The 16,407-nt window shown below is 36.7% G+C and overlaps 1 protein-coding gene across 4 annotated transcripts in view; it reads left to right on the top strand.

The window, feature by feature from the left end:
- Positions 1–16,407, top strand: part of RAPGEF2 (Rap guanine nucleotide exchange factor 2) — a 181,349-nt gene that overhangs the window by 62,143 nt on the left and 102,799 nt on the right. For all 4 annotated transcript variants that reach the window (XM_032685082.1, XM_032685083.1, XM_032685080.1 and 1 more), the window contains exon 4: positions 8,173–8,256. In XM_032685082.1, the coding sequence (XP_032540973.1) occupies positions 8,173–8,256 (84 nt within the window). The remainder of the gene's footprint in view (positions 1–8,172; positions 8,257–16,407) is intronic.

Below are 16,407 nucleotides of genomic sequence, written 5' to 3'. Positions count from 1 at the left end.
TTCATCTTGTGTCCATTAATAAAAGATAATCATGGACATCAGTTGAAATATGCACTTTAAGATGCTTGTTCAATGAAAATCAGAAGTTCTAAATTCTTAGTTAGCAGTTTTATTACCGAATATGTTTTAACTTTGTCTTATATTTATTCTAATAATCTTCTAATCTTCACTCTAATTATGACTTCAATGTGTTCGTATAACAAAAAAGTATTTGAAAATTGTGGCTGATGCGTCAAGTACCAATCTCTTTTATTTCTGTGTTTGGAATATACCTGCTAATGTCATCAAGAGCATCTAAAATGCTCTGGCAGATGTCAGGTAACTGCTTAACTGGCTTAATAAGGAGGATTATAAGGATTATAGACAGTGCTGACAATGTTAGTAAATGGTTCTCTGGCTATTCTGAGTGTTAAAATACTACAGTGCTAGTGAGCAGGATCTTCAGGCAATGAGAAATTTACCTGAAAGAATTGTTCAACTTAGGCATGTTTGACATTCCAAGGCACTTCAGGGCTAATGTTTAATTGTGGCAATGGTTATTCAATTAAAATGATAAACTACCTGTAGCTTTCAGCAGACAGAAGTTAACCAAAATGAGCAAAGAGAAACAGACAGATTAATCTGCTGGAACAATATCCTATGAAACATAAACTTGCAGAGCAATGTTCTTTGTGATTTCTTCTTGTGTTGTGCTTAAATGTCTGAAAGAGGTCCCAGTTCTGACATGTCAAGTTTTCATTGTTTCTCCCTCTCACAGGTGGAGGTCTGGGAGCATGAATAATGTCTTTGGAATTAGTCTGTGCTTACTTTCTGAAATTTATTCAACTTTGAACAGCGTTGAGTATGATTACATGACAATGTAATCTTCTTGGTACATCTTGGTTTGTAATATGTTCTTTTGTCAGAACAGTACAAATGTTATAGTTTGTAGCATGATGGTACTATATCCAGTTTAAATATAAGTCTTGAATGAATCCTTTAGTGGTTGGAATTTTAAAGAATTATTGTCTCCATAAATCAAACCAGCTCTTTCACAACCAAGAAATTGTTCTTCCTGATTTCATGACCTTTTTATGAAGTAGCTTGGAAAATAACTCTGAATGGAAAGTAATTCTGGATGCTAATGTTCAACTTATGTTAGGGGTCCTTCCAGCATCTGGTGTTGCTGGACTATTCAGTCCAGCATTGGAGGGAGAATGGCACCTCCATTGTTTAAGTCTCAGGATAGACTTAAACTCCTGTAAAAGGAATATTAAGCAGTAATTGTATGGAAGTAATTTCCATGCTTGTTTCCATTGAGACCTGCATGCTGCTTAGCTTTTTTCAAGTGCTGTTTTAAAGGAGTTGGCTGAAAAACCAATGAACAGAAGGTGGTCGGAGCAGCAAAGACTTCTCTTCAGCATATGCTTTTAAGTCCAGGTACTGAATTTTGCACTGAAGAGAGGTCTTATTTTACAGAATTAAAGCATGTCTGACAACAGTCATCACAAAGACCTGCAAATTCTTGCCACTGTACTTATTATCTAGTTGAAGCAAAGGCACATGGTAAGCATGTGCTGAATGATTCGTTATTCCAGAGGTTTTAGTAGTTCTGCATCTCGTTTTGGTGGAGAATGAGAATTAAATGGATTGCATTTGTTAAAATCTAACTACTTCTAAAGAAATTTTAAAGGAAAGTGATGCATCAGGACTTGTTAGGGTAGAGTAAGACACTATAGATGGTGTAGATATTTGAGATTTATTTGGCCTTTCAACAGGTTGACTTAAATCTTTATTGTAGCTGACTATTTTGGAGGGTTTTTCTGCATCTTATAGGATCAGGAAATCTGAAAGCTAAAACTGGAACATCTGTCCTACTGTAGAGAGATGCCTTATAGAATCCATAGGTGTAAGGGACACGTGTTGAAACAAGTTATTTCATGTGCATAATTTTTTTGATATGCTTTTAATATTTAATTCAGATACATAGTTTAAAATGTATAGTTACAAATGTGCAAGTGCTGCTGATTGCTTTATATTGAAATAAAATAATTAGAATTAGAAAATAAATCTTTGGTTTTAAGTAGTATGTAGCTAATTGGGGATCTGGGAATAAGAAGCTACCGCTTCTAGGGGAATGAATAGATCATAGCATGAAGAGTTTGATACAAGCACTGAAGACTTTGAGAAAGCCTGCAAGCTTTGTGGGTCTTGGAAGTCTGGAGGTTTATAACTGCTTCCTGACATTTGATCTTTGAGTGCCTCTGAGGTCTCACAGGACAGTCATATGCTAGAAAATGTGAAGACCTAAGTCTGAAAAGACTGTCTAACCTTATCAGTGGTGACAACCTAGTGATGTCATCAGCTGTTGCATAATTATGTAATTGATGTTTTCAGACAGAACAGTTAGTGACAGCTATGGAATGACTTTGCATAGTTCTGTCTTCAGGTTTTTGTCATTTTCAAAGCACAGAGGTGTGCTGTCTGGCTGGAGGCTTTAGTTTCATTAAAGGAGTGCGTCAAGGAAGCTGGGGAGGGAAACACAATGGGAAGACATTGCAATCCGGTTTATGGGTTTCTGTTTCTAGCTCCTGAATTGCTGTAAATCAAATTCTCTGACATTCTGGGAAATTATATATAGATTTCCCAGGAAATCCACTGCTCTCAAAAGTGCTATAATACAAGAGTCAAGATTTCAGGTCATGCTTTATTCAGATTTCATATAACTGATGTGCAGATTATGAATAAAGCCTGCATATTGGTGAGTATTTTGGTATTGGCTTTCAGTTTTGCATCACTTTAAGGTTACTACTAGAACCTGAGTATTCTGAAAACTTTATCAGTAGGTAGCTCTATCATGTTACTTATAAGAGAAGAATACTCTTGGTACTTGAGTACTTTTTCTGTTGTCTTCACAGAGCATGGATCTTATTTTCAGGACAGAATGACTATACGTGTATTGATTTAATTCTTCTTACTGCCCCTTAATGTGTGACTTTTGGGTTGACTTCATTCTGATTCTCTGCAGGATAAATTGCCCGTGTCATCTTACTTTCTCGGTAATAAATCTTGTTTTCTGTAACTTGGGGAAGTGGATAGCTTTGCTGCATTCAGTAGGCAACTTTTAACAGTCCTAGGTTTCATCCCGATGAATATCCAGAACAGTAATTGAGCTGAAACCCCCCCCGAACAAACAACAAAAACCAAACAACCCAACCCCCTCTACCCCCCCAAAGAGCAACACCCCCTCCCCACCTTCCCACAGTCTTAGGTACTTGAAGGAATGTATTCTGTCACTTAAGCCCAACAGGTAAAGTAAAATCTTGTCTACAAAGAAGAACTCTGATTGCCTGCTTGGACATGTACATGTGTCAGTAATTCCTGATTTCAGTTATTTCCACTCCTGCTGTGCATGTAGCCCTACAAGACTGGAGGGAGGATGGGGAGACGAATTCAAAGCTAGGTAGAGGTGCTACTTATCTGGGTTGGATGAGCTTTGCTTTCAGCCTGATGTGAATCACAGAATCACTTAGATTGGAAAAGAGCTATTAGATCATTGAGTCCAACCATTAACCTAACACTGCACGGTCTACCACTAAACTACGTCCACATCTGTGTGTTTTTCAAATACCTCCAGGGATGGCGACTCAACTACTTCACTGGGAAGCTTGTTCCAGTGCTTGACAACCCTTTCAATATCCAATCTAAACCTCCCCTAGCACAACTTAAAGCTGACTCTTATCCTGTGGCTTGTTGCATGGGAGAAGAGATCGACTCACACCTTGCTACAACCTCCCTTGAGATAGTTGTAGAGAGTGATAAGGTCCCAGGTAGTTGTAGAGAGTGATAAGGTCCCTTCTGAGCCTCCTTTTCTCCAGGCTGAATGACCCCAGCTCTCTCAACTGCTCTTCATAAGACTTGTGTTCCAGACCCTTCACCAGCTTTGTTGCTTTGTGGAGCTTTCACTGCTCTTCCAGTGACAGCTGCTGCTTCAGTGGTTGCAGTGATGATGGACAGCAGTGGTGTCCTTACTAAACTAGTCATTGGAAAGATCTTAACTGATCAGATGTCTTTCCTTTCTACATCAGCCTGACTGATAGATGCTACTGGACCCTCCCCTCAACTGTTCTAGGCTGAAAAAAACCCAGTGTCCCTGTAAGGATGCCTTTGGGGGAAAGTCATCAACATCTATCCCACTTCAGCTAATTCTGGATGAAATGAAGTTAATACCATCCTGCAAATCCAGTCAGGGATGTGTCCTGTCCACAATAAAAGCCTTTTAAGCACAATTTACTGTTTTCTCTATGACAGAAGTATCTGTAGGACAAAAACAGTTTCTAAATTCTTCTGTGGGCTGCCATGGGTAGGCAGTATTCTGGCATTGGAAGAAAGCTTTATAATTGGGCTTATTCTCTAGAATTTTGATGTTTAAAACAAAATGTGAAATGTGATTCCAAAGAAAACTTTTCAAATGTGAATGTTCTCTACTGGGTAAAATGATATTTACATGAGTCCTCAGGTGGATTGAAGAAGTGTTTTTGTAATTCAGCATCCCCCTCTGTAGTTTCTTCTGTCTTTCATTACAGACACAAAAGTCTTGTAGAATGCAAATGCATTGTTAATGAACAAATGTCAAGCATAGTAGAGAAAACATGGAAGCTTGATTGAAAGCCACAATCTTATCAAACAAATGTTTGAATAAGATTGTAGAAAGCCCAGAATCCTTAAAATGAAAGAACTGCATGTGTTTCTTGTAACAGTACTGTCTAGCGAAAGCTGGCTGCCAAATGGCTTTTTTGAGGCTTAATTGTAATCAACTGCGAGTGTAGCAAGTGTTGAAAAGTGCAGGAGTTATATATTGTTTTCATATGAAAGGAAGAGATCAGTGTTTAATTTGCCTTTTTTTTTGGGGGGGGGGGAAAGCATGTGTGTTCTCGAGGAAGGAAAGTGTTTGCTATACGTGTGCGATTTTTTTTCAGATGTTTTGCTCAAGACTATATAAAGACACTACTGGTTGTAAAAAGGAAGAGAATCAAAACCCTCTCGGTGTTCTTTGCTCTTAAAGACTGTCTTGGAAATATTTATGATGTTTTGGCTGGCAGTGAAAGTTTTAAAAGAATACAGTGTATTTCAGGGAAGATACCTTGAATATAGACACTTTATGTACTAATCTTCCGCTATTGTGACACAGCAATATTGAAGATTGTTTTTTCTATTTAGATAATTAAAGGGTTGAGTTCAGGAGATATGCATGATGCAAATTCCTTAGAGCTTATAAGTTCTCAAATGTCACTGTAAAAATAAAAACATTTTTGAAGTACATATAAAACAAAGGGAAAATAAATTCCATCAGATGGTATTCCTGAAGTTTTATTTATTGTTTTAATCAGTGCTTTCAGCTGTCAAATGAGCAGATGCTTCTTTTGGTTCTGTATAAAGTAGATAAAGTATGATGCTCATGATAGATAAGTGAGAAGGAGCAAAAACTGTTGAAGAGCCAGCTTGCAGAGAAAGAAAATTAGCCTGTGAACTGAGAAAAAAAAATAAAAACTGAGTTGGATGATTAACTGAATGAAATGTCATGCTGTGTGTGATCAAATAAGAAAAAATTAAACCACTTCAGTTAAATGTATAATCATTTTAGCTGTTTGTTAAATGATTCAAAGGCAGGTTCAAAAGTAACATTAAGGATTTGAATATTGAACATATTGCCTGGTGCTTGTGAAAGCCAGTACCTTTGAAGTAAAAAGATTTCCTATGAGAAGAGATAACTAAAGCCCCTTACATGTAGGTGTTTATTATTACAAATAATAAAAAGTTAATCAACTCTTAAAAGGAGGGAAATAAAAGATTGTATATTAGTAGATTTCTACAAAAGTGAAAATATTTTCTATTGACTTAATTTTTTTTTCTGCTTCAGTTCTTTTGTAATTGGAAATGGCTTTCTGGAAGTATAAACAGATCTTCTAGATGACTTTTGCTTTAGAGTTATAAAGCCTGTGACCTCAGGTTCTTATCTATCAGACTATGCTTTTATACTTGGTCCAACTGATAATTTTTAGAAAAAGGGAAAAAACTACCACCCCAAAACACAAAACTTAGTGTGTGAAAATGTAATGTACTGTAATCCACATGAAAAAATTATTATTGACATTCTAATACAGTTACTTCCAAGCGCTTTAGGAAATCACTCTCTATAGCTATTGCTGAAAATGTCTATTTCAGCTGTGCTAATTAGTCCAGATTATTTGTATTTAGAATGACATCTATTGAAAAACAACAAAAAACCCAACAGGCTTGCAGTTCAGCAGCAGTGTTGTTATATGCCTGTCAGCACAGGACTCATGAGGGATGGAATGTTTAAAGACATGCAACAACTCAAGTTCATGTTTATTCTTTTGAGAATGATATTTTCAGTTGAAGTGCTGGTTTTCTTGAGTTTGTCTGCTTTAACCTGGTTCTCTGTACTTATGTAAAATGCTCATTTTTCTAGACCAACAAGTTCGAGGATGATACAGGTCCATGTGAGAAGCAAGCATGTGGGGCATATTTCAGAAAAGGCAGCTTGGAGCACTTCAGCTCTATGGAACAAAATGTTGTTTTAGCTGTGGGACTATGATATTGCTTGATTTTTCTGTTGTCTGTCGGTGTAAAGAAGTATTCCTGAATCTTCATTTTAAAGATGTTAAGTTTTCACTGATCTGGTGTGTGTAGCTGATCAGTGTGGCTTCACTGGTCAGGTTATCGGCTGGTAGAAAGAAAATACGAACTCCATCATCTTATTTAGCTCTTTTGTTCTTGGCCATAGATGATGTCCTTAATTTCCTCTGTTAATTCTGTGTGTTTCTGATGTTTGTCCTTTCTCTCATGCTTTTATTATACAGTGCAAGATGAAAATGGAACACATTTTTAGATTGGATGGTTTGCTGGTTTGCTGTCAGCTGTTTTAGGCTGGCTCCCTCCCTCTCTTGTTTTGAGGACCGCTTTATATGTACTTCTTAAATTGAAGTTCTTCAACTGAAAAGCACACTGCTAACATGTACATTGTGTACTTAGATTTAAGATTAGGTTTAATACTAGGCTGTCATCATCATTACAAGATGTGGGCTGTTCTTTCTTGAAGTTAGGCCTAATTGTTTCTAAAGACTTGAGACATGTAATTTAAAAAAAAATGAAGGTATTACAAATTAATTAAACAATTTGCATCTCTTAGTGGCACTAGGGTGGTTTTCAGATAAGAATGCTCATGCAGTTCATAATGACGTACTTGAATTCAATTAATGAGTTTCTCTGGAAGAAGCAAGAGTGTTAAAAACTGAAGTAAAGTAGAGAGATTCTCAGTATTGACTATTAAAATGGACCAAGACTTCTACTACAGCTATTTCTAGTAAGCTTAATCTATTTTATTCTCTTGTCCAAACATTATTTGCACTTATCCAAGAAGAGTCTAAGCATATAAAAAGGGTTTTGTATTACTTAAGGAGCAAGATCTGAATCTACAGTAGAATGAACTGGCCTGGATGATGAAGTTCTCGTCCAGTTCTTCTATATCATGAAAAGAGGGGAAAAGAAATTTTTTGTCCCTTTAATTGGGAATTTAGTCTTGTGCCAGGAAGAGACAGGAAAGGGACAGTGCGTAGTAGTAGCAGATAATGATGACTAACAAATCTAATACAGGTTTATCATCTGTGAATGTTTCCAATGCTCTCTTATCTTGTGGGAAGGTAAGCTGATGCCAAAAGGCAAATTTCTGTCTTGAAGAAAGGTTTTAAGAGGAGATGGCTAGGATTGGGAAAGGAAGTCTTATTTATAGAGGGAAAGAGGCTACAGTTCTCTTCAGCAAGAGGAAAGTAATACATTCAACAGAATACAGTACAATATGTTTACTGTAGCTTGACTTAATTTAAAACACTTTGTTATATTTAATTGGATTTCTGCTGTTATCAAGTGGATAGATATATGCTTTTAAAAAAGTGAAGTAAATGAAATGAGACATTCTTATAATGTATATATTTGCAGATGGAAATTAGAACAGTTTCACAGAATTGTTTTATAAATGATTGAACTGGAGCTTCCATAATTTTGAGCATTTTTGTCTCTTAGTTCTTTGTAGTGCAAATTTGGTACTGCCGTGAGTAATTTAAATCAAGTGTTTTGAACTGTGTCCTTTTTTTTTTTTCCTTTTTATTCCAGCCCTGATGATATTGGTAGCTGTTGGTATATCCTGCTGTCTGGTTCAGTCTTCATTAAAGAATCTATGTTTCTTCCAAGGAGCAGGTATGTCAGCTATGAATGTACTGCATTCTATATTTTAAACATAAATCATGAGATGTGGAAAATTTTTAGAATTAAAAGGCAGTATCTTATTCTTAATAACACACAGAAGAACACATGTAAGCACACTTTTCCTGCCTTTACTGACTGTGGTAACTGTTTTATGCCCATATCTAAAATTGAAAGCATTGTGGACAGGGTACAACCATGCAAAATGTTGAGCAGATGCTGTCAATTTAAAAAGTAAAACAACTGTTTTTAAAAAGTTGAAAAATGATAAAATGGAGGGAAGTACTGAGGAGTCTGTTCCTGTGAGTAGTCAAAGTAATCATAGGATGCACTAGAACTTGTGATGTTTTCCTGAGGCTTTACTTACTGTGCACAAGTCTTTGGTGCATGTTTTAGTATATGCTTAGATTATGTTACTGCAGGTTTGTTGCTTCTTTTTAAGGCTGTGCTTCACGCAAATGGATTTGCCATGAAGAGTGGTATTTTACATGGAAAAAAAAGTTTGAGTGTCAGACACTCAAATGTATATTGCTACAGTAAAAAAAATTAATTATTTTGAGCTATGGGAAAAATGCAAGTGATTGCAAGGATTTTACACTAACGTGGCTGAACTTGATCATTTTAGCAGAAGCAGAGCAGAATCACTAAGATCTTGGTTATATGTCTATTCATTTAGACTGCTCTAAAAGGCTTCTTTGAAGCACGTGGCATGTAGTAAAATTTGTGAAAGGCAGAATGAAAGAATGACCTGTCTCTGTATGGTATCATGATAATGAAAGTACTGGAAATTTTTTAACCATTTTAAACAGTGGAAAACCACTTTAGAGCTAGTATTGCTTGGCACATGAAAAATTAGATCTTGATATCTGCCTTTCAGTGGATGAGCAGTGCTAGTCTTGGGACTTCCATTTGTTAATGGTAGTTCTTGGTGCAGTCAGGTGTCTTGCATTTGTAAAAGGACAGGCAGTGCTGATAAAATGGTATATTTGATGTGCCTTCAAATAGATGATGTTAAAATTGCAAAACTGGTTATTATGAAAAGTATCACAACAACGGATTAGAGGATCCCTGCTGCTGGCAGAGTGAAAGTGTCATCCATAAACAGGCACTGCCAGAAACAAAGCTGGCAGTAAGTGCTACCTTTAGGTACCAGGAGAAAGGATATATAATACCTGAATTAAGGTAGGGTGATTGTATATAGTCTGTGGCAAGAATCTTCCTTTGAAATACAGCAATGTTTGTGCTTCCGCACACTTCTGGACACTTGAAGAGAGGTGAGATGAACAATGAGCTTAAGATTCTTCCTGGAAGAATGAACAGAAAATTTCAGATCCTCTAACACTAAGCAGAGCATTTAAGGTCTGTTCACAGAGAGAAATTCAGAAATTACATCTGGTGGAACAGTGTCTGAGATCTTTGTGAAGTACAAGCATGGAATTTGACATTAGGATGAGTTTCATAGTTGTGGATGAAGTCAAGTAGATGTCAAAGTTAGTGTCTTGGGAAGTGAATGCAAGAGAGACAATTTGTTAATTAAGCAAGCTAACATAAATCTCTGAAAGCAAAATTAAGTAACGTTAATTACAAAGATAGAAAGTATTTCTAGAGAGTAAAATCAGAGTTATTCTAGTGAGGGGCTTTGTGCTCAGAAGCTTTAGTCATGAAAGGGTAGGGGAGGACCTTCTTTAAATTTAGGACAAGGTTAATCAGGATTTTTTCTTTGTAAATGAGTAAGTTGGAATATCTGGGCCTTTGGCTAATCCATGAATAAGAAACTTGGGAAAAGTGAGAGGGCACTTAGATTAAATTTCTGATTTGGAATACTGGGGGTAATAAGTGATTTAATGATTTATTTATTTAATAAAGCAAAGCTTGAGAAGGAAATTAAGTTTTTCAGCTTTAGTTACACTACCAGTGAATTGCTCAGACAGAAATAGTAAACTGCTCAGATATACATACTTGGCAGAAGAAACAGACTAGCAGGAATGCTAAAGTGAAATTTTCTGTGCTCTAGAAAAAAGGAAGAGACCTACTGAAAAGGCTGCTGTCCAAAAGGAATTGATAGAGTGGTATTTTGAAATCTGAAGAGTGGTGTTAAAAGTAGGCAAAAGACAGTTACTGGATAACTTCTTAAACTGACTGTTTACATATACAAGGAGTAACAATTTCAAGAGCCTTTTTGAGCATTGCATAATTTGTGAGTCTTGCTGTTGTCTTGTTACAGTGAACTGGCAATGCTTTAGCAAATGGAGTACGTCCTCATTCATCACTGACATCAAGTAATAGGAAGAGACCTAAACATTGCAAATTAGAGATCATCTAATTTTGATCTTATTTGACTAAAACATTGTCATTTGAGTAAACTAAATTTGCAATAGTAAATTCATATGTGCACTATTTTAGTGTGTTTTTTTGCAGATTAATCCATTTTATCTTTACCCATCTAAAAAGCCACTAGGAAATTATTTTGCAACATGTGAAGCTTGTGAGATATTAGGATGGAGCTGAGAAGTCTGTGTAGGAGCAAGGAAATATGTAGAAAGCAAAAAATATATTCCTATCTCCAGATCTGATTGACACAGAAAATTCTCATTTCCCTAACTTTTCTTTTCTCTGAGCTAAGAGTAGTTCATGCCTAAGCATCACCATCCGAAACTCGTAATTTTTTTCCCCATTTTAAAAATATTCTCTTTTTTTTGACAGCCTACCCCACGCACCTGTAGTAAATCCCTTTGGACAAGTTCTCTGGGCTGCATCCTGCCAGTCCTGCTCAGTTTGTGAGCTTCTCCTTGCTTGTCCTCCTGACTCTCTCAAGCTTGACTTCATTAAATGGTGGCTGGGCAGTAACTGACCAAATTTAAAATAAGATACATGTTGTCATCGCCCCCCCGTCCCAGCCCCCGAAACTGTCTAAAAGCATAAGAAATGACAGCCTCCCTGCTTTCCCAGTGTCATGGTTTAGGAATGCCACTCCCTAATTTGATGCCTCTCCCTCCTCAGACTCTCCCAAACCAGACACTGCTAGTTCCCCTCCCCTTCTGGTGGGAGACACAAAGGGTAGAGATTCTGAGATAAGAACAATTTACTGGAAACAGCAATGAGATACCCCCCCAACAGTAAGAGCAACAATACTAATAGCAGTGTGTAAAAGAGAGGGTGATTTACATGCAAAATGCTCACCAAGCGTTGAACAATGGCAGATGGACCCTATGTCCATGCCCACCATGTTTTTTAGGACTGTAGGAGAGAGTCCCTTCCACCACCCATGACATAAGATGGTATTGAATAACACAATGTCTTGACCATGCCCACAAAGCTCCTGCCCCCTCACAACTAATGTGAAAAGTTAACCCTGTCCTTGGCTGAAACTAGGACACCCACTCAAACCTGGAATAAAAAATAGTATAGCAATCCAAAATTAAGTGGTTTTGTAATGTATATGGTCAAATAGCTGCTAGTTGAAATAGTTTGAAATGAGTGTCAGAGCTGCCAATTTTTGCCAAAATTTTATGATGTACTAGGTGACTTGTAAAATTACTTGTAACTAGCTACTTGACAAGTCTTTAATTTCAAATTTTAAAAAAAAAAGAGATTCAAAATGGAATATTGGAATACCCGAAGTCCTAATTTGAGTAACTTGCTTTGGAAACTTTAGCATCTGAACCATGTCTGTTTTTGAAAATAACATGAGTTGAATTGTATTTCTCTGTTGCCATATAGCTTAACTTGTATTTGTTCAAATGCTGACCAATCTGTTAGCAAATAGTGTTCATAAGATAAGGCTGAATTTTATTATCTTAACTTATTGTTTTGTGAAAATATGCAATCTACAGTTTTCAAGAATTTTGACCTGAACAATTAAAGCTGTCATATTTTTGGTGACATAAAGTAAAGCTTAATCTTGCTCTCCTGTTTAATTTCTGTAAATTGCAACAATGAAATTTATTTGGACAGGAAAGATTATCCTTCTCCCCTCCCCCCCCCAATTTTACTATTAACATTTTTCAGACTTATTCCTTTACTTTAACATATCAGACACATTATGGTTAAACTAAACATTCTATAATTCTTCCCTCCCACCATGACCACCAAACTAGCACACATTAACACTCAGTCCCCTCAGCATTTCTCCATAGCATCTGTACCCTGAAGCAGTTCACATGGTAGAATGAGGTTTGTGTATAAAGTCTAGAAAATAAATGAACAGAAAATACCATTCACTGAGGGTTGTCCTGGCTCTTCTGTGTTTTCACATGGCCACTGACAGCAACAATGACAGTGACAGTCCCTCAAAATATCTTTTGGAATGGGCCTCCAGCATCCCTTGGCCTGCTCCATGCTCTCACCACATTTGGTCATTTGCTTGGATTTTCTGTGTGGTTTTTGTACCAGAACTTTGCTTCTAACGTAAATTCTACTGGTTTCTTTTATATTACTTAAATGGGACCTGCAGTACAAAAAGGTTTCCTAGATCTCCCACAACTAACCTCATGCTTGCCCTTGGCCTCCATGACCAGAGGATGCAACTAACTCTTTGCAGCAGCAAAATACAGAATTGCTGGGCATTTTTTCTCAAACCGATAGGCTCTGGTACTTGGGTTTTTCTGCTTTTCTCCTAAAATGCTTCTGAGACCATCTGGGTAGTGTGTGCTGTGCTACTGAGGCATACTGCAATGCTGACTTGACATGTGCAAACCTGGCTTTACACTTGTCTCTAACAACTCACTCATCTACACTGTTCCCTTGCTGTAACCTCTTCTTTTTCTTCTTTGCTGCCATATCCAGTCAGTTCTCCCCTTATCGCTTCATGTGGCAATTGAGAACTGCTTTCCTTTTGGCAAGTTCAAAAATTTTATTACAAGAGCAATTATTTAAGCTTTTTTCTCTAATTAAAAGATTAAGTTTTGAAGGTGAGAGAACATCTGGTTTTTACTATTATCAAAATGAAAAGGGATGTATCTGTATAAATATTGATTATTTAAGCCTCTGGTCTTTCCTATACTAAAACAACTTATAAAATGGATTGGAATATTTAATCGTACTGGAGACTCATTGAAGAAATTATGGACTTGTTCTGAATGTGTGTAAAGCAATATCAAAACTCAGTTTGTGCAGAAATTTTTTGTCTTCATCCAAGTGTATCCTGATTAACTTATGAAAGTAACCTTTCAGAAGAAAATTTGTTGGGGATTTTGGAAGGTTTTTTTTATTTTGACAGGTGATGAATGTGAGTGTTATGGTACTGGAGCAGAGCCCTTTGCTATCTACATACATTTTTATGGCTTTATGTATCTGGAACCTACTTCCTAATTTTTGTGATGTCTGGGTCATACTATTTTGTGTGGTTTACATATATCTGATGGGGTGTTTATATTTTAAATACACAACTGTCTTTGATCAGTCTTTTCAGTGAATAAAATTACACTGGTAGCTTTAATCATTACAATAAAATCCTTCCCTCGGTATATGATTAATCTATTTGAAACTTAGTGTTTTTTAATAATGGCTATTGCTGATGGAAACCTATGAGATAGCAGAACGACTGAGATTTTAACTGAAAGAGGGTGATCAATGTACACAAATATTTAAACCATGATAAAATCCCATAAAAAGGGATTTCTTTTTTTTTTTTTTTTTTTGTCTGAGCAAGAAACTGAGAGTTGTAGAACAACAGATTTGGGGGATGCTCAGAACTGTACTTTTGGGAACTGCTGGTTTAGTTGTTTAAACTGCAGAGGGAGTTGATCAAGAGCTATGCTGAGCTTATTTAGCTTTTGACAGGTTCTGAGTTTTGCTTATGGCTAAAGATTTACAGCATCATGATGGAAGCATGAAGACTATACATTGGAGCTTTGTAGAGAAAAATAACTCCCCAGGTTATAGTTTTAAGTCTATTTAAGAAATTACTTGAAAATGTGTGAAAATGGATTTAGTTTGCCCTCAGAACTCTCTCTCTCTTTAGTATAAAACTTCTATTTTTTTTTTTTTTTTCCTGCTGCTAGCTGCTGCTGCTGGATGTCCCTGTAACCTGTTTGTTGTTTTAATATGTCTGTATCCAGCTAGTGATGTTCTGAAGCCTTGGTCCTGGCCATAGGGGCAGGTATAGAGTAAGGTATTGTTGTGGGCTGACCCCTTGTGCTGCCTTGTCCCCTGTCTGGTTTGAGTACCTTGATTGAGCATTTCAGTCCATCAACTGAAACTGAAGCATGAAGGAGTGTGATCTTATGGTTTAGTCTAGGAAAGGCTGAGATCATAGGCTGGAGAAAGAAGTTGGAAGAAGTAGTGATGTCAGTCCTTTTATGACTGAGTGCATGGCTACCATGAATTACAATGGATTTTAAATAGATCTTGAGAAATTAGCACTGATTGCTTTGTACTGTCTGCATCTACCCAAAAGACTGCATATGTCCTTTTGGATGGAGATGCTTACTGTTAGTTGCAAGCAAAAAATTACACTTATCACAGTGCGTGTGACTGTGTTTGCTTATTGAGACTAAAACTCCTAGAGAAAATAGAAGCTTACTTCCAAGAGGTAGCATTTTATTGGGAGTGTCTTATCTGGCCATCCGCCTTGAATTTGTTGATCTCCTGTTGGTATCATGGTCGTTGTTGTCAGTGAAGCACAGTGCTTGCTCTGATTTCATCACTTAAACCACAGTCAACTCTGACTGTAGCTGAATTAGCTGAGCCATAAATTGATGGACCTTTGTCTTGTGATGTCACCTGCTATTTCAGCGACGTTTGTGATGCAGTGCACAGACTACTTGTACCAGTCATGTCACCTGAAATTGTCCTTACAGTTTGAAAAAATTTGTGTACTTTTTTTTTTAAATATGAATACTTAAAATTATTTTTACAGTTAATTTTTCTTTTATCCCATCCATCTTCTGTTCTGCTGAGTTATTGAAGAGCTCATTGAGGTTTGAAACTGGTTATTTTCCAAGTGTGCTGCCAGTATCTGAAATGCTGGGAAATAGGAGACAGTTCCTAAATGATGAGATTGCCTGGTATCTGGCATTGTTCCTGTCATATTTCAGTGCTACTGGAATTTTGGTTTTGCAGAGCTGATAAAATACTAAGGGACTTAATCTATTACGCTGGCAACTTTTGGAAATAAAAATAGAAATTCAACATAGTGTGTCTAGCGCTACCAGGCTTTCTTCCAAGTTTGTAATGAATGAGGAGATGAGAAGGTAACAATGAAGCAGAAAGTGTCAAATGACCCGAATAAGTTTTAAGTGAGCCTGAGTAATTCCGATTCCTCTTAAAGTGAGGAAGGCTTTTAGGAAGGGAAATGCTCATGGTAGGAGAAAAGCCAGTTTCAGAAGCTCTCACAAATGCAAACCTTATACTAGTTTCTAGACGTATATACTAGAGCTACAGACGTCTATCTCTTTCCACACAAAAGACATGATGATGGACTTGAGATGGCCTAGATCGCCTGCTGGTGCTCAGGTGCATTTGTGGGATGTTCAGTACAATTTCTTAGGTTTTTTATAGGAGAGAGACCATGAATTGATAGTGCAGAGCTTGTAGATTCAAGAATTCTTTTTCTGGTTGGTTTTTCATTGTTTTGCACATGGTAATTGTAAGCTCAGTCAAGATGGCATTTCTTACCACTGTTACCACTTTTAAAATAAGTAAATAAGGTAGACTTTTCTTATGTTGTGCTTTATTCATATCAATGGAGTTTATCTTTCCCATTGAAACTGAGGTTGTGTAAAAGTACTTAGTTAAAGGTATCTACTTTAATGACGAAATTACACTTATGAATTTGTGATATGGAGCGTAAAACCAAAGTACGTTACATTGTAAATCCAGACCACTGCTTTTATGGAGAGTTTTGCCTGTGAATGAATTTAGGTTATTTTTGCATTTGCTACGCAGAATAAGTATAATGAAAATTTTTCAGTGGGTTATAGCCAATGCCAACAAAAAGCAAAATCTGAGATAGATTTTTTTCTGTGTAAGCATGAGTGTATCTTAATAGCTCAAAGTAACTGAAAAGAACCTTAAGGAAAAATTAAGGAGAAGGGTTTAACAAACTAGATTTATGGGGGGTAGTCTTTGAGCAGAAAGAAAGCAGAGGAAAGGAGAGAATCCTTTAAGGTAGCCGATAGAGGAAATACAAAGTTTGTCATCTAT

The sequence above is a fragment of the Chiroxiphia lanceolata genome, chromosome 4, assembly GCF_009829145.1.
Source record: "Chiroxiphia lanceolata isolate bChiLan1 chromosome 4, bChiLan1.pri, whole genome shotgun sequence".
Taxonomy (NCBI): Eukaryota; Metazoa; Chordata; class Aves; order Passeriformes; family Pipridae; genus Chiroxiphia; species Chiroxiphia lanceolata.
Note: the sequence above shows the minus strand (reverse complement) of the source record. Positions and strands in the feature narration are given on the sequence as shown.